An 18,245-nucleotide genomic window follows, 5' to 3' on the forward strand; every position below is an offset into this window, starting at 1 on the left:
CTTTTGGAGGCCAAGGTGGGCGGATCACTTGAGGTCAGGAATTTGAGACCAGCCAGGCCAACATGGGGAAACTCCATCTCTACTAAAAAAAAAAATACAAAAGTTAGTGCGTGTGGTGGCATGTGCCTGTAGTCCCTGCTACTCCAGAGGCTGAGGCAGGAGAATCGCTTGAAACTATGAGGTGGAGGTCACAGTGAGCCGAGATCGCACCACTGCACTCCAGCCTGGGCAACAGACCAAGGCTCTGTCTCAATGGAAAAACGAAGATGACTTCCGTGATCCCGAAATATGTGGGGATTTCTCCTCACCAACAAGCAAGCAGTCAGTTCTGAGGCAGACACCAACTGGGTGCACTCCACTTCAATTCTGACACTCTATCTAGGGATACCGCCAGATCCCAAGGGTTGAGGGCTCAGTCCCCAAGACAACAGTTGCAATTCTAGGCCTCCAGAACTTCTGACAGATCAGCTTCAAGCAGGGGTTTCCATGATCCCTTCTTTGGGTTTGATTAATTTGATAGAACAGCTCACAGAACTCAGGGAAACACTTATGTCTACTGATTTTTTATAAAGGATATTACAAATAACATAGATGAAGAGATGCGCAGGGCGAGGTAGGTATGGGAGAAGGGGTGAGGACCTTCTATGGCCTCTCCACATGTGCCACTTTGTGTGTATTCAGCTATCCAGAAGCTCTCTGAAACCTGTCCTCTTGGGTTTGTATGTGTGTGTTGTTTTTGTTTTTTTTTGAGACAGAGTCTCGCTCTGTTGCCCAGGCTGGAGTGCAGTGGCACGATCTTGGCTCACTGCAACCTCCACCTCCCGGATTCAAGTGATTCTCCTGACTCAGCCTCTTGAGTAGCTGGGACTACAGGTGCCCGCCACCACGCCCGGCTAATTTTTTGTATTTTTAGTAGAGACGGGGTTTCACCATGTTAGCTAGGATGGTCTCGATCTCCTGACCTTGTGATCCGCCCACCTCGGCCTCCCAAAGTTCTAGGATTACAGGTGTGAGCCACTGTGCCCGGCCAATTTTTGTATTTTTAGTAGAGATGGGATTTCACCCTGTTGGCCAGGCTGGTCTCAAACTCCTGACGTCAAGTGATCCACCAGCCTTGGCCTCCCAAAGTGCTGGGATTACAGGCATGAGCCACCACGCCCGGCTCTTGGGTTTTTATAGAGGCTTTATTAGGAAGGCATGATTGATTAAGCATTGATCATTGACCCTCTGCCCTACCGAGAAGTTGAGGGTGGGGCTGAAAGTCCCAACTCCCATTATGTCTTTGTCTTTCCAGTGACCAGCCCTATTCTGAAGCTGTTAGTCACATTAGCATACAAAAAGGCAGGAGTCTGGAGATTCCCAAGACTTTAGGAGTTGTAGGCCAGGAAATGGGATGAACACCAGATACCTATTTCACAACATCACACACACAAATAAACAAAAAACACTCAATGCATTTCAAGCAGAGGAGAATTATATGTCAGGAATAGGTGCATACAAAACCACTGGAAGAACTGGAAGAGCAAAAACCAGGGAATACCAACGCTATCTTCAGGTCAACCACTGAAGCTCTAGTCTAGTACACAGAAATTCCTGCTGAGGAACTGCAGGACATTCCCATTGGTGGACACAGCTTCCCAGCTACCTCAAGGTGGGGTGCTGGTAAGGAAGCACGTCATGTCTGCAGTGGTCCATGCATCTGTCTGCTGCAGTCAGAAAATAAGAAAACAGTTTTTACCTTTGTTCCATTTCCCAATTCTCTCTCTTTTTTTTTTTTTTTTTTTTTTTTGAGGCAGAGTCTTGCTCTATCACCCAGGCTGGAGCGCAGTGGTGCGCTCTCGGCTCACTGCAACCTCTGTCTCCCAGGTTCAAGTGATTCTCATGCCTTAGCCTCCTGAGTAGCTAGGATTACAAGCACACCCACCAAACCTGGCTAAATTTTTTTTCGTATTTGTAGTAGAGATTGGGTTTCGCCATCTTGGCCAAGCTGGTCTTGAACTCCTGTCCTCAAGTGACCCACCCGTCTCGGCCTCCCAAAGTGGTGGGATTACAGGAGTGAGCCACCGCACTCGGCCCCAATTCTCATATACATATATGTGTGTATATATACTTTTTTTTTTTGGCAGAAGGCAAATAACATCCATCACCGCGGAGCCAAAGGGATCTGGGAATTATTGTTCCCTGGCTTCTAGTCCCTCTGATACACAGAAAGAACATAGACAGGAATAGGAATAAATGCAGATTACCTCTTCCTTCCAATCCTTCCCCACAACCCCCACCATCTGGCACTGAGAAGATCTCCCAACTTTTATGAAGGTTGTAATTTCTTTTTTTTTTTTTTTTTGAGACGAAGTCTCGCTCTGTCGCCCAGGCTGGAGTGCAGTGGCCCAATCTCGGCTCACTGCAAGCTCCGCCTCCCGGGTTCACGCCATTCTCCTGCCTCAGCCTCCCGAGTAGCTGGGACTACAGGCACCCGCCACCACGCCCGGCTAATTTTTTGTATTTTTTAGTAGAGGCGGGGTTTCACTGTGTTAGCCAGGATGGTCTTGATCTCCTGACCTCATGATCCGCCCGCCTCTGCCTCCCAAAGTGCTGGGATTACAGGCGTGAGCCACCGCGCCCGGCCGAAGGTTGTAATTTCAATTCCAAACGGCCGAAAAACTTTTTGGAGACATTCAGCCCAGCCCTCCTAGCTCACCACCCGCCTCCACCTGTCACACAGACATTTTACCTACTGTTCTTTGTGGTGTATTTTCCTGCCCTCTTTTCCATCTCTACTTTCCTGCCTCTCTGGATAGTCTGTGCCTCCTGGGTACAGAGCCCAGAATCTGTTAAGGGTGATTGGAGGAGGAAACTTAGCAGATAAGCAAGAAAGAGAACAGGTTCTATTTTCCCCTAGTCTAAGTACAAGTAATGTTCTGATTACTTCTGTCCTTTCTTCCCCATATTAGAACAACTGGAATTTTAAAAGTTCATTCTCTTGCTAAAACTGTCATGAGACAGCTGGAGATGGTACATTTACAAAAAATCCAGTTCTAGATGGCTAACTTTCAAAGTAAGACGACAGTGAAAAATGTCTATCTTAATATCTTTTGTACTTTTGCTGGGCGCAGTGGCTCACGCCTGTAATGGGGGATCACGAGGTCAGGAGATCGAGATCATCCTGCCTAACACGATGAAACTCCGTCTCTACTAAAAATACAAAAAAATTAAAAAAAAAAAAAAATGGCCGGGCGTGGTGGCACGTGCCTGTAGTCCCAGCTACTCAGGAGCCTGAGGCAGGACAATCGCTTGAACCCGGGAGGTGGAGGTTGCAGTGAGCCAAGATCGCACCACTGCACTCCAGCCTGGGCGACAGAGCGAGATTCCGTCTCAAAAACAACAAAATATCCTTTGTAGTTTTACACACACACGTATACGTATATACAGTACATATATTTAAAAAAACTATATACACACACACACACTTCTTTTTTTTTTTTTTTTTTTTTTTCTGAGTCTCGTTCTGTGGCCCACGCTGGAGTGCAGTGGTGCGATCATATCTCACTGCAGCCTGAAACTCCCGGACTCAAGCAATCCTCCCACCTCAGCCTCCAGAGTAGCTGGGACTTCAGGCGCACGCAACCACGCCCCACCAATTTTTGTATTTTTTGTAGAGACAGGGTTTCACAATGTTGCCCAAGCTGGTCTCGAACTCCTGGGCTCAAGCTATCCTACCGCGTCGGTTTCCGAAAGTGTTGCGATTACAGGCGTGAGCCATAGCGTTACATATTGTGGGGGGGGGGGGGAGAGAGAGAAAGAGAGAGAGAGAAGAAGGAGGAGGAGGAGGGGGAGGAGGACAAAGAAGAAGGAAGAAATAGAAAAGAAAAGAAATACAGACAGGGTGTTCAAATCTACTGTTCAAGTGCTTTCCATGTACATATAATCTCTTTTTAAAATCCCATCCAGCTCTGTTGAGATGAGAAAACTGAAGCTCTGAGAGGTTAAGTAACTTTATCACGCTCCCGCAAAGATAAAAGAACCGCCATCTGCGCATATTAATTTCCCTGAGATGAAATGTGACAGGGAAAGATACCTCAAAATTAAGGAAATGGAGAGCTTCGAGAATCATCTTCCATCTCCGCCGAGTCCCCCAGGAACTTGGCCCGGAGTCTTTGGGCTGTCCCAGCTGATCTTGCCCCAGTGCGGCTCCACACCCTGGCGGGGGGCGTACGGAGCGTCCCGGTCCCCGGCACCAGCCAGCGTCGGACTGGGTAGGACTGGAGATGGCAACCTCCGGTCCAGGGGAAACAGGACTCTACGGAAGGGCTGGGAAGAGGGTAGGGAGAGGGGGCGGGGGCGGGAACTGTTCCGCCCCCTCCCCTCTGTCTACTTTCATTGGCCAAGGGCTTCCTGGCCTCAACCCACCTCCCGCCTCCAGGGCGCCGCTTAAAGTGTGCGGAGCAGGTGCCTTGGGTGGAGCCACAACTTTGTGCGAGTGTCTTGGTTGAGCGCAGAGCCCATTCATTGCCCGCGAGCGTCCATCCATCTGTCCGGCCGACTGTCCAGCGAAAGGGGCTCCAGGCCGGACGCAGCCGCCACCCGGGGGACCGAGGCCAGGAGAGGGGCCGAGAGCGCGGCTGACCCTTGCGGGCCGGGGCAGGGGACGGTGGCCGCGGCCATGCAGTCCTGTGCCAGGGCGTGGGGGCTGCGCCTGGGCCGCGGGGTCGGGGGCGGCCGCCTCCTGGCTGGGGGATCGGGGCCGTGCTGGGCGCCGCGGGGCCGGGACAGCAGCAGTGGCGGCGGGGACAGCGCCGCGGCTGGGGCCTCGCGCCTCCTGGAGCGCCTTCTGCCCAGACACGACGACTTCGCTCGGAGGCACATCGGCCCTGGGGACAAAGACCAGAGAGAGATGCTGCAGACCTTGGGGCTGGCGGTAAGGACCTCCACCCGGCCCTCCGCGGCCTCCCCTCCGCCCTGCCCGGGTTCTGTCTGCGCGGCCTCCCGGCTCCTACCCTGAGCTCTGCTGCGCTCCGCAGGGTCCCCGCACCCTGGGTCCCGGGCCGTGGCGTGGAAGCAAATTCGTGCCTTTGGTCCTCGTGCCTTCTTACTTCTTAACTGCTTACTTTCTCCTGCACCCAGTCTTCGTGCCTCAAAAGTGTACATTTTTAAACCACCCCCAGCCCAAGTGGCCCTGTGAATGGACCTTAACTTTGCAAGAAGAGGAAGACCCCCCGATTAAGAGTGGGCTTACCGGTTAGCTCCGGTTGCAACTGAAATCCAACCCCGAGTGGCGGAATCTCCACCCCACTTCACGATTTTCTTTCCTCCAAATCATTCTGGCTTGCTCAGAGTTTTCCTTTTCTTTTAAAAAGAACCCTAATGAGGCGATTTAAATGAGGTTCCCACAAGGCTTTGTAGTCGCAAAACACAGAGGTGACTCTTTTAACTCAGAGGCACTTTCCTCTGCCTTGCGTTTTAATTTTAGAGCATTGATGAATTGATCGAGAAGACGGTCCCTGCCAACATCCGTTTGAAAAGACCCTTGAAAATGGAAGACCCTGTTTGTAAGTGGCCGAGAGGGCTCCCTTGGACTTAGATTATTCTGGCCTATTTGTCTTTTGTGGTTCCCTGAAGATCCAGCTCTGGGGTTAGGATTGCTCAGGACTGGGAATGTGTGGATTGAAATAAAACAGTGGCGGGTACCTCCGGAGCCGCGGGAAGGTGGGATATTTTGTTCTCGGAGCAGTTAGTTTTGTGTTAGGAGAGAATCGATGTTGTGCGGTTCTTGGTCTTTATCCTAGGGCCCCCCGCTAGCTTCCCCTGCGTTTTGTAGCAGATTCCCCACTTCCCAGGCACCCTCTCACCGGCCAGGGTGCTCTCATACTTTGGGTTGAGAGGTGTCATTACCTGCGCAGACCTGGATAGACTCAAAGGATCTAGGAATTGCCTAAGGTCGTGCAACTGGGGAAGTGACCAGACATCTGGCCTCCCTCCCCCACGCTTCTTTAGATCGCAGTAGCTTCCAATTGTTTTCTTACCTCACGTCCAAATTTTATTATTTACCAACTGAAAGACAGCAGTACTTTTCGAGTCCGAATGGTTTTTCTTTTCTTTTCTTTTCTTTTTTTTCGTTTTTTTTTTTTGAGACAGAGTCTCTGTCACCCAGGCTGGAGTGCTGTGGCTTGATCTCGGCTCACTGCAACCTCCGCCTCCCTGGTTCAAGCAATTCTCCTGCCTCAGCCTCTTGACTAGCTGGGATTACAGGGGCGCACCACCACACCAGGCTCATTTTTATATTTTTAGTAGAGACGGGGTTTCTTCATGTTGGCCAGGCTGGTGTCGAACTCCTGACCTCAGGCAATCTGTCTGCCTCGGCCTCCCAAAATGCTGGGATTACAGGCACGAGTCACTGTGCCCTACTCTGAATGGTTTTTCTAGAAAAACACACAAATAAGATTTACATTTGTTTAAGAAAGGTCAGTTTAGTCATAGACTTTCTTAGAATTTTATTTTAGGTTTAAAATATTTTTAATGGTCCAAGATTGCTTTTCACGGGTATTTTTATGTGGGTATTTGACTTCTATGGGGTGGGGGGACAATCCATAAGTCGGGGGGACAATCCATAAGTCAAGGGCACAGGCAGAGCTCTTAAAAAAAATCTCATCTGGTTATCTCACTTTCAGTCATGGAGATACTTATCTCTTCTAGAGTCAAATGAAGAGAGAGCAGCTGTTTTATTTTGTTGCTATGATAGAAAGGATATAGTGTGCAGATGGCAAGCTTTATTTTGTTTGAAGGTGGACATTTGAGGTATGGAGCCTATCTGCTTCAGGTTGGCTGCTCAGGCTATGCTGAGGGCTGCTGCCTTTGTTGGTTTCAAATCTGATGGTCATTGAAAACCTGCATGTTTTGTTGAATTGAACTAATTGAGATTTAGGGATGGTCGGAGGGAAGCCTTATCTATTTCCAATTTAGAAAATCAGAATCCTGGCTGGGCATGGTGGCTCATGCCTATAATCTCAGCATTTTGGGAGGTCTAGGCAGGTGGATTGCTTGAGGCCAGCAGTTTGAGACCAGCTTGGGCAATATGGCGAGATCCTATCTCTACAAAAAATACAAAAATTAGCCAGGTGTGGTGGTGTGCGCCTGTAATCCTAGCTACTCTGGAGGCTAATGTGGCAGAAACACTTGAGCTGGGCAGTGGAGGTTGCAGTGAGCCAAGATGGCTCCACTGCACTTCAGCCTGAGTAACAGAGTGAGACCCTGTCTAAAAAAAAAAAAAAAAGAAAGGAAGAAAAGAAAAGAAAGTCAGAATCCTAATTCATTTGATGTGTGAAGAGTGAAGAGTTGTGTATCTTTAAAGCAGGGTATTTTAGGTGAATATTTGAACAAGTGAATCCCTTCCTGAGACTTTCAAAGTCAGGGAGCCTTTAGGTTAGCTATTTTTATAATATATATACTCTAAAATAAAATGTTCTTTTCAGAGCATTAGAGCCTGGGAAACATGGCAAAGTTGTGTATCCTTTTTTAGTTTAGTTCTTGGTTCCAGCTGAATAATTTGAACATCAAGGGATTCTGATTCTTCACTGTGGAAGTGGGCTCCTGGAAAGTAATTTGCAACTTGAATATAAACTTAATTTTTTTATTTTTTATTTTTATTTTTGAAATGGATTCTTGTTCTGTTGCCCAGGCTGGAGTGCAGTGGCATGGTCTCTACTCACTACAACCTCTGCCTCCTCGGTTCAAGCCATTATCGTGCCTCGGCCTCCTGAGTAGCTGGGATTACAGACGTGCACCACCATGCCCGGCTAATTTTTTGTATTTTTAGTAAAGATGGGGTTTCTCCATGTTGGCCAGGCTGGTCTTGAACTCCTGACCTCAAGTGATACACCCACCTTGGCCTCCCAAAGTGCTGGGATTACAGGCATCAGCCACCATGCCCATGCCATATAAATTTTAAAACTAGCAGCTTCTGTGACATTTTGAGCTTGTTCCATCTAGTTTGGGATGATTCATGCAGAAAATATTGCACAATCAGAAGTCACCCCATTCCCTGAAATGGACCAGTTCTCCAACAAAGCTTGTTTCTTGGAATAGTGAGCTGGAGATGTTGGGAGAGTGGAGGAGGATGCATCTGCAAAGGATAAATTTTGACTCTGAGGTGTGCACGTGTCATGGTGAATGAATATTCTCCAGGTGGGGAGAGCAAATTGGTGCATGTAAGCTCTGGTAGTAGCATCTCCATTTAATAGTGGAGCACCGTTACTCAAACTTGGTTTCATGTGAATGCCTGTGTGCTAGTGTAGTCAGAGAGGAGTTCTGGATTAAATATTTGTTTGCCACGTACAGAGAAAACTGTAGTGAGAGCTAGTTATAGGAGTGTTAAATGTCCTCATTGCAGAGTAAAGATTGTGATCAGTTTGGAAATACTTGGGTTACTTATTACACATAACTCAGTAATCTCAGACATTTATGTAGTGCTTACCATGTACTGGACACTCTTTAACGTGCTTTCGTGTATTAATGTATATTACAACCCTATGAGGAAAATACCGTTAATACTTCTGTTTTAAAAATGAAGAAACTGTGATACTCAGATGATGCATGACTTGCCCAAGGTCATAGCTGGTAAATAGTGGAGGCAGAATTCAAACCCAGGCAGCCCAGCTCCACTGTCCACACTCCATCCACTACTTTGCTTTCTCTTCATTTTGTCCTTTGCAAGGTCGTGGGTGTACAAAGTGGAAAACTTCTGTCCTGACTCACCTGGAATATCCAGTTTACAGATGTGCACAAACCCAATTGCACTAGAATCACCCTGCCATATGCCAACTGCCCCAGTGGAAACGCAGCAGCTTCCTGGCAGCACAGACATGGGAACACTGAGGCCTGCTGCTAGGGCAAGGGAAGGGGTCACGGAAGTGCAATACTGAAGAATGAGCAGTGATGCTCTGCTAGATAAATCTAGGGGAGGCTGCTGGAGGTAGTGGGATTAACATGTATAGGACAGAATGGCCAGACAGAACCAGGGAAGGACGGGTGGTTCATCAGTCACAAAGGATGCTCCCCCTCTTCTTGGACAATTCAGAAAGTGCCTTGAAAAAATACTTTGATCATGAACTGGCTGCTAAGTAAGTCATTATTCAGAGAAACAAGCAAAGCTATTCAGTTCAAAATCCTATCCTGTTCAAGTGAATCCCCCATTCCCCATCCACACGCACTCAATAACAACAAAAGGACTAGAAGGATATGTGACACTGGCAACACTGGTTTCTCTGAATGGTGCCCTTATTAGTGGTTTTAGCTTTCTTTTAATTACTTTGCAGTTTTGGAATTTTCTGCAGTGTAGGTATTCATTTTATAATTAATTCAAAGTTAAAAATTACTTTATGACCAAAGCCAGTTACTTTTAGCTATGGTATGCCTCGCTGTGTAGTCTTTTCAGTGAATTCATCTCAAGGCAACTAGACTGAACTAGACTGAACTAATCTTAGATAAACTGCAGGGATTAAAGTTTACACAAAATTGCACATTGCTTGTGGAAGAGAGAGGAGAAACTAAACCCTCCAATGTTCACATTCAACTAGAACTGAGGAGATGAGTTGTCAGAATGATGGACTTGTGCCAGCTGAATGTTCCAGAGTGATTTCTACTAAATGGTTAATGGAGGGCAGTGAGCGGAGGGAGGGAGCATTGTGTAATGCAGCTGCAGGTGTTGGCTTTGTCACCCTAGTTGGGTTGCGCGCTCTCCTGAACTGACCCCAGGGGCAACTAGGCCGTGGCAGCTGTTCCCCAGGCCGAGGCCACGACTCGTCTTTAGCCAGATGATGCCCATTGCCAGGTCCTGCCTGTAGGCCCCGCAGTCCGCAGTCCATGACAAGGCTTTCCTTTGGCCATTCCTGACTCATTCAATTCCCAGCTTATATGAATTGTTATTTCTTCTTTAGGATGATTCCAGTAAATTTCCATTAAATGACGGTAGCAGTAAAGACTAACTAAATGAGAGAAACAAAGGCTGTAATGAGCTTGCTATAGCAAGGGAGTCAGACTTGCATTTTGACAGAGGAGAGGAAAGCTTTACTGTGGAAAAAAGGGAAGCCTTTAGGTATGTTCTGATTGGAGGTTTACAAGGGAAGCTGTCTGAGGGTTTACTAGAAGTCGGGCATCTGATGTGATTGGTTATGGGTACATATTTGGCTTAGCCTGGTTGGTCCTATGTTGGAAGTGGGACAAAAATTAGGGAAGCTGTCAGTTATTAATCAAGTTCTGGCCATTTGGGTCCAATTGTTAGGGAAGTTGTTGTTCGGTTTCCTGGATTGTCACTAGAGATAGCAATCTGGCTTTCTCTGTAAGTCTAACTTGTAGCAGGCTGGCTTCCTTGATTGTTTATTCTGAGTAAGCAGGTTAGTTTCCTGGACAGGTGTGGGTGAAAGTTCTATTTTTAAATATGGTCTGGTAATTGCCTAGTTGTATATGTAGTCCCTCACAGCAGAATCTGTTTTGTCCATATATATATATATATATATATATTTTTTTTTTTATGGTGAAAAGATATATATATATATTTAGAATTAGGCAGCTGGACTCAGTTTAGATGATCCCAATTTTGTTGGCAACATCCAAAGCATCATAATCAGGAGCCAGTCGAACATAGACCTTCTTCTCTCCATCAGGCCGAATCAGGGTGTTGACCTTGGCAACATCAATGTCATAGAGCTTCTTCACAGCCTGTTTAATCTGGTGCTTGTTGGCTTTAACATCCACAGTGAACACAAGCGTGTTGTTGTCTTTTATCTTCTTCATGGCAGACTTAGTGGTCAGTGGAAACTTGATGATAGCATAGTGGTCAAGCTTGTTTCTCCTGGGGGCGATCTTCCGAGGATATTTGGGCTGTCTGTGGAGTCGCAGGGTCTTGGACTGCCGGAAGGTGGGTGATGTGCGGATCTTATTTTTTTTTTGTGGCTGTGGACACCTTTCAACACAGCCTTCTTGGCCTTTAAAGCCTTTGCTTTGGCTTCGGCTTTAGGAGGGGCAGGAGCTTCCTTCTTCGCTTTCTGCGCCATCTTGTGAAAAAGCTCTATTTTTGTCATTAATTCTCAATAGGCAGATACCTGACTGATAACCTTGGACAGTCACCTTGTTGCCTAAATTGTTAAATGTTTACTGACTACTATTGAAAGACACTCTGAGGATATACATTTTTTTTTTTTTCTGAGACAGAGTCTCGCTCTGTTCCCCAGGCTAGAGTGCAGTGGCACGGTCTTGGCTCACCACAACCTCTGCCTCCTGGGTTCAAGCGATTCTCCTGCCTCAGCCTCCCGAGTAGCTGAGACTACAGGCACGCACCACCATGCCCAGCTAATTTTTATATTTTTAGTAGAGACAGGGTTTCACTGTGTTGGTCAGGCTGGTATCAAACTCCTGACCTCGTGATCTGCCTGCCTCGGCCTCCCAAAGTGCTGGGATTATAGGCGGGAGCCACCGTGTCCAGTAAGGATATACATTTGAATAAACATAGTCACTATCTCCAAGGAGCTTACATCTTACCTTCTTAATATAAACAGATCAGACAGACAGTTAAAAAGCTAGGTGCCATGAAAGGTGTGGGTAAAATGTCATGAGCGTTCAGAAATGATGTGAAATGGGATGGAAAGACAGAGTTAAGAGTTGGAATATATCTTCTCAATGTAAAGAAGCAAAGATGAAGCTGGGAGCAGTGGCTCACGCTTATAATCCCAGCACTTTGGGAGGGCGAGGCGGGTGGATCATCTGAGGTCAGGAGTTCAAGACCAGCCTGATCAACATGGTGAATCCCCGTCTCTACTACAAATACAGAAATTAGCTGGGCTTGGTGGCGCATGCCTATAATCCCAGCTACTTGGGACGCTGAGGCCGAGGCAGAAGAATCGCTTGAATCCAGGAGGTGGAGGTTGCAGTGAGCTAAGTCGCGCCATTGCACTCCAGACTGGGCAACAGTGAGACTCTGTCTCAAAAAACAAAAAACAACAAACAAACAAACAAACAAACAAACTCAAGCAAAGGCAGTACCTTCACTGAGAAAAAGGAAATGGAAAAATGCAATGTGCAAGACATAATTCGGCAAGCACTTGAATATTGTTGCAGGATCATCCCTGATGGAATCTTAAATAATTATGCTATCAATTAATTGGGGGATATTCAGATAAATGTCGAAGCATATCATGGTAAAAGTGGAGGGGAGAAAATATTTGTTTTAAAAGTGATGAGATTACAGGCTCACACCTGTAATCTCAGCACTTTGGGAGGTTAAGGTGGGTGGATTGCTTGAGCCGAGTAGTTCAAGACCAGCCTGGGCAACATCCTGTCTCTTTAAAAAAAAAAGTAAAAAAAAAAAATTTTTAATGTGTTGAGTCCTAAAATAAATTATGATCAGTTTTTCCTCTCTTATTAAAATTAGAATCCCAAACTAGAAATCTCAGTCTTGGCTGGGCACAGTGGCTCATGCCTGTAATCCTAGCAGTTTGGGAGGCTGAGGCGGATGGATCACTTGAGGCCAGGAGTTCAGCATCAGCCTGGGCAACATGGCAAAACCTGTCTCTACTAAAAATACAAAAATTAGCTGGCTGTGGTGGTGCATGCCTTTTGTCCCAGCTGCTCAGGAGTCTGAGGCAGGAGAATCGCTTGAACCTGGGAGGTAGAGGTTGCAGGGAAGAGAAGGTTGCAGTGAGCTGTGATTGCGCCACTGCATGCCAGCCTGGGCGACAGAATGAGACTTCATCTCAAAAAACAAAAAACAAAACAAAATTTAAAAACCCTCAATCTTGATAAAGTATCTTTTTTTTTTTTTTGAGAGAAGTCTCGCTCTTATCCCCCAGGTTTGAGTGCAATGGCTCGATCTCGGCTCACTGCAACCTCCGCCTCCCGGGTTCAAACGATTCTCCTGCCTCTGCCTCCCAAGTAGCTGGTATTAAGTCGCCTGCCACCACGCCTGTCTAATTTTTGTATAGGTTTCGAACTCCTGACCTCAAGTGATCCGCCTGCCTCGGCCTTCCAAAGTGCTGGGATTTTCCAAAGTGCTGGGATTACAGGTGTGAGCCATTGTTCCCGGACTTTTTTTTTTAAAAACAACAACAACAAAAAAAAACAGTTCTGCTTTGTCACCCAGGCTGGAGAGCAATGGCACGATCTCGGCTCACTGCAACCTCCACCTCCTGGGTTCAAGCAATTCTCCTGCCACAGCCTCCCGAGTAGCTGGGATTACAGGCGCCCACCACCACACCCAGCTAATTTTTATATTTTTAGTTGAGATGGGGTTTCACTGCGTTGGTCAGGCTGGTCTTGAACTCCTGACCTCAAGTGATCTGCCCGCCTCAGTCTCCCAAAGTGCTGAGATTACAGTTGTGAGCCACTGCGCCCGGCCTATTTTGGGTTTCTTAATTTTATTTTTGAGATAGGGTCTCACTCTGTTGCCCAGGCTGGAGTGCAGTGGTGTAATTACAGCTCACTGCAGCCTCGACCTCCTGGGTTCAAGTGATCTCACACTTCAGCCTCCTGAGCAGTTGAGACTACAGGTGCATGCCACCATGCCCGGCTAATTTTTGTATTTTTTCTAGAGACAATCTTACTGTGTTGCCCATGCTGCTCTTGAATTCCTGGGCTCAGGAAGAAATCCTTCCAACTCTGCCTCCCAAAATACTAGGATCATAGGCGTGAGCCACCTTGCCCGACCAACTTTATTTTTTAGAGCAGTTTTAGGTTCATGGCAAAACTGAGTGAAATCTACAAAGATTTCCCATTAAACCCACTGCCCCCACACAAGCGTAGAGTCTCCAATTATCAGCATTGCCTACCAGAGCATTTGCTACAATTGAACCTACATTAATGCATCATTATCACCCAAAGCTTTTTTTTTTTTTTTTTGAGACGGAGTCTCACTATGTCACCCAGGGTGGAGTGCAGTGGTACAATCTCGGATCACTGCAACCTCCGCCTCCTGGGTTCAAGCGATTCTCCTGCCTCAGCTTCCTGAGTAGGCGAGACTACAGGCATGAACCACCACGCCTGGCTAATTTTTGTATTTTTAGTAGAGACGGGGGTTTCACCATGTTAGCCAGGCTGGTCTTGAACTCCTGACCTCAGATGATCTACCCACCTTGGCCTCCCATAATGCTGGGATTATAGGTGAGCCACTGCGCCTGGCCTCACCCAAAGTCAAGATTGTTTACGTTAGGATTCAGTCTTGGTGTTGCACATTCTAGGGGTTTAGACAACTGTGGTATAACATCTATTCATTATTATCATTTTTATTTTAAAACATTTTATTTTTATTTAATTTTATTTATTTTATTTGAGACAGTATCTTGCTATGCCACCCAGGCTCGACTACAGTGGAATGATCACAGCTCTGTGCAACCTCGACCTCCCCGGCTCAGGCAATCCCGTCACCTCAGCCTTCCAAGTAGCTTAGACTACAAGGAGGACCACCACACCTGGCTAATTTTTTAAATTTTTTTGTAGACATGGGGGTCTCAATATGTTGCCCAGGCTGGTCTCAAGCTTCTGGGCTTAAATGATTCTCTCATTTTGGTCTGCCAACATGCTGGGGTTATAAGTGTGAGCCACCATGCCCAGATCCTATTATTATTATTATTTAGAGACAGGGTCTTGCACTGTTACCCAGACTAGAGTGCAGCGGTATGACTATAACTCACTCTAACCTCAAAACATATTCAGTGCTATCAAACTGAAATCAATTATACTGTATTATAAATATAGTGCTATTCTTGAGGACTATTACGTTACATAGGACCATTTGCCCATACATAAAGTGCCCTAGACTACTCAGCTTTTGGTTTTTGGACTGGTGTTTGCTATCACCTTTGTTATCAGTGGGTTATTAAGCTACTATTGCCAAATCTCCTTCTACAGCTTCCTCCATCTGCTTCCATTCTGCATTTATTGAGAGTCTCAGTTGTAGAAGATAAGATACTGCTTCAGGAGGTAAAAGACGATAAAGATATCCCCAGCTATAGGTTATAACTTATAAGGAAATAGATATTGAATAGTTTGATGGGTCTGCAAATAGGATGGAGACTTAGTCTGAAGTTATGGCATGAGCAGAGGCATGGAACTGTGGAAATACATGGTTATTTGAGGGATGGTGAATAGACCACGTGGTTAGAATATTAGATTGCAGAGGGACATGAAAAACAAGGTATGGGGCCACAATATGGAGGGCTCAGAGCCAAAAGGGATTTATTTTCCCCCCTCTAACTAATGGGTAGACAGGAAAAGTTACTATAGAGGGAAGTGGAAGGATTGATCCTGTGTTTTGCAGAGAGCCTCTGAGATCAGAGGAGAAGGAGGGGGAGAAGCAGGAGAGGGAAGGGGAGCCTCCAAACTAATGCAGGTCTAACTTTGGTGGAAGGGGAGAGAAGTAGAATGAAGACTGGGTAAAAAGAGTCTTACAGTACAGAACAGATCTAAGAGAGTTTCCATCAGGCCCACATGGAGTCCTGGAGCTACGGCTGCCCATGGGAGGAGTCTCATGTCTCCAGAGAATGAATGAGTCTGCATTAGTTTTCTGGCAGAGCTTAGTCACTGGCTTCGGGCAGCCCAGGAGAAGCATGGCGGGTTTTTTTTTTGTTTTGTTTGTTTGTTTGTTTTGTTTTTGTTTTTTTTTGAGACAGGGTCTGGTTATGTCACCGAGGCTCAAGTGTGGTGGTGCGATCTCGGTTCACTGCAACCTCTGCGTCCCAGGCTCAAGCGATCCTCCCTCCTCAGCCTCCCTAGTAGCTGGGACTGCTGGCGTGAGCTACCACGCCCAGCTAAATTTTGTATTTTTTGTAGAGATGGAGTTTCGCCATGTTGCCCAGGCTGGTCTTGAACTCCGAGCTCAAGCAACCCGCCTGCCTCGGCCTCTCAAAGTGCTGGAATTAGAGGCATGAGACTCATGGTTTTGGGTTTGTTTGTTTTTTTCTTTTTGAGACAGAGTCTTACTCTGTTGCCCAGGCTGGAGTACAGTGGTGCAATCCTGGATTACTGCAGCCTCCACCTCCCGGGTTCAAGATTCTTCCGCCTCTGCCAGGCGCGGTGGCTCACGCCTGCAATCCCAGCACTTTGGGAGGCCGAGGCGGGTGGATCACAAGGACAGGAAATCGAGACCATCCTGGCTAACACGGTGAAACCCCGTCTCTACTAAAAATACAAAAAAATTAGCCAGGCGTGGTGGCGGGCGCCTGTAGTCCCAGCTACTCGAGAGGCTGAGGCAGGAGAATGGCGTGAACCCGGGAGGCGGAGCTTGCAGTGAGCTGTGATCGTGCCACTGGACTCCAGCCTGGGCGACAGAGCGAGACTCCGTCTCAAAAAAAAAAAAAAAAAAGATTCTCCTGTCTCAGCCTCCCAAGTAGCTGGGATTACATACCTGGCTCATTTTTGTATTTTTAGTAGAGATGGAGTTTTGCTGTGTTGGCCAGGCTGGTCTCCAGCTCCTGACCTCAGGTGATCCACCCTCCTCGGCCTTCCAAGTGCTGGGATTACAGGTGTGAGCCACTGTGCCTGGCCAGAAGCATGGTTTTTGTACAGACATGGTGGTTGATCCAGAGAGGCAGGAGGTGAGGCTGTCAGTCAGTTTCTAGATGGGGTAGTGATGTTGATGTCATTGATTAACAGAGGGGGAACAGGGAGAAGTGGAAGAAGAGATTGGGTCTTGCTTGAGCAGAATTGGGTTTGAGGTATTTGTGGAATATGCATTTGGAAAAGTTGAAGCAAGAGTTGGAAAGTAGAGTCTAGAGATCCAGAGAGAAGAGATGGAGTTGCAGATTTAGTGAGTTTTCTGAATAAATTAATGAGAATTAGTGAAATTTCCCAGGGATGGAGTGTGGGGAAGAAAGAAAAGCCAGGATACAGGGAAATAAAACATGCAGAAGGAGAGAGGCAGGGCATTCTGAGATGAAGTCATCAGAGGCAGGAGGATATATTTTCAGGCAGGGAATTGTGGACCCCTGTGTCGTATTCTGGACCTTTCTTAGGCAGAAGAGGGAAGAAAGTCTGCATAAAGATATAAGGATCCTCCGAGATGGGAGGAGATGAGGGGCTGCATTTCTGACTATCTCTCTGCATGAGAGACAGGAAGGCTGAGACTGAGCACTAGGGAAAAGTGAATTTCAGAAGAGCTATTGTGTGCATCTGGGTGGCGAGGACCCTTGATCAGCCTGCAGACAGGGTCTGTTGAGAGCATCTGGGTGGTAAGGACCCTCGATCGGCCTGCAGGCAGGGTCTGCTGAGAGCATCTGGGTGACGAGAACCCTTAATTGGTCTGCAGGCAGGGTCTGCTGAGAGCATCTGGGTGGCAAGGACCCTTGATTGGTCTGCAGATAGGGTCTGCTGAGAGCATCTGGGTGGCGAGGACCCTTGATTGGTCTGCAGATAGGGTCTGCTGAGAGCATCTGGGTGGCGAGGACCCTCAATCGGCCTGCAGGGAGGGTCTGCTGAAATTGAATAGCGGGAATTTGTAAGGCCTGTTTGAGTGTCCTCCACCCCACCATCAGTCAGTGACTTGGAAGCAGGAACAGAGAAATGTGGTGACTGAGTTCAGCTGAGGGGAGGACTTCAAGGTCCACTAGTCAGCTCAGTGAGGTTGAGACAGAGGTGGGGCAGCCCCACCCACATTCTGCCTGGAAGCTCAGTGACCCGCCTCAGGAGGCTGGGAGTGAGGGCCCGGGCTGCACCGGGGTGGGTGCTAGAGAACAGGGATGTGAGCCGCTGTGGGCGAATCTGTGTTGTGACTTCCATTCTTCATGTCCTCTTCCCCACTCCATCAAACAGCACTGTGCCTTGCTTAAACAAGTCTCACTTATACAATGTATGAATAACTTTGATCTCATTTTGACTCAAGTTTGCTTTACTTTTTGTAAGTCCAGAATATTCATACAAAAATGCAAACTGAGAATTTTAGTAAGAATTCTCAATGCCTGTATCATCAACATACTAACTGACTGAACAATGAAGAAATAAAATTTTGGAAAGTCTGAAATTATTGTAGACACTGCATTATTTTATACAACTTTCTTAATGGCTGCGGGTTTCCACTGATAAATGTTTCTCTGAGGCTCACGCATTTTGGGATGTAGTTGAATCAAATGTGAGAACAATTTGTGCATTGATTCATCATCGTGAGTCTGTGATGGGTGAGTTCCTGGGCTAGCCGTATGTGAAAGTTTAGGTGAATTTTCATTGCAACACATGATTCACCTGTATTTTCTGAGCATTTACTATGAGAGATT

General features: G+C 47.0%; 1 protein-coding gene and 1 pseudogene across 1 annotated transcript in view; one reads left to right on the forward strand and one right to left on the reverse strand.

Moving 5' to 3' along the window:
* Positions 1–4,415: 4,415 nt before the first annotated feature.
* GLDC (glycine decarboxylase) overlaps positions 4,416–18,245 on the forward strand; it is a 112,358-nt gene continuing 98,528 nt past the window's right edge. The window contains exons 1-2 of the mRNA XM_002819798.4: positions 4,416–4,915; positions 5,468–5,546. Of these exons, the coding sequence (XP_002819844.2) occupies positions 4,661–4,915; positions 5,468–5,546 (334 nt within the window). The 5' untranslated portion in view covers positions 4,416–4,660. The remainder of the gene's footprint in view (positions 4,916–5,467; positions 5,547–18,245) is intronic.
* Positions 10,547–11,046, reverse strand: LOC100435669 (large ribosomal subunit protein uL23-like; annotated as a pseudogene).

Source organism: Pongo abelii, chromosome 13, assembly GCF_028885655.2.
Source record: "Pongo abelii isolate AG06213 chromosome 13, NHGRI_mPonAbe1-v2.0_pri, whole genome shotgun sequence".
NCBI lineage: Eukaryota > Metazoa > Chordata > Mammalia > Primates > Hominidae > Pongo > Pongo abelii.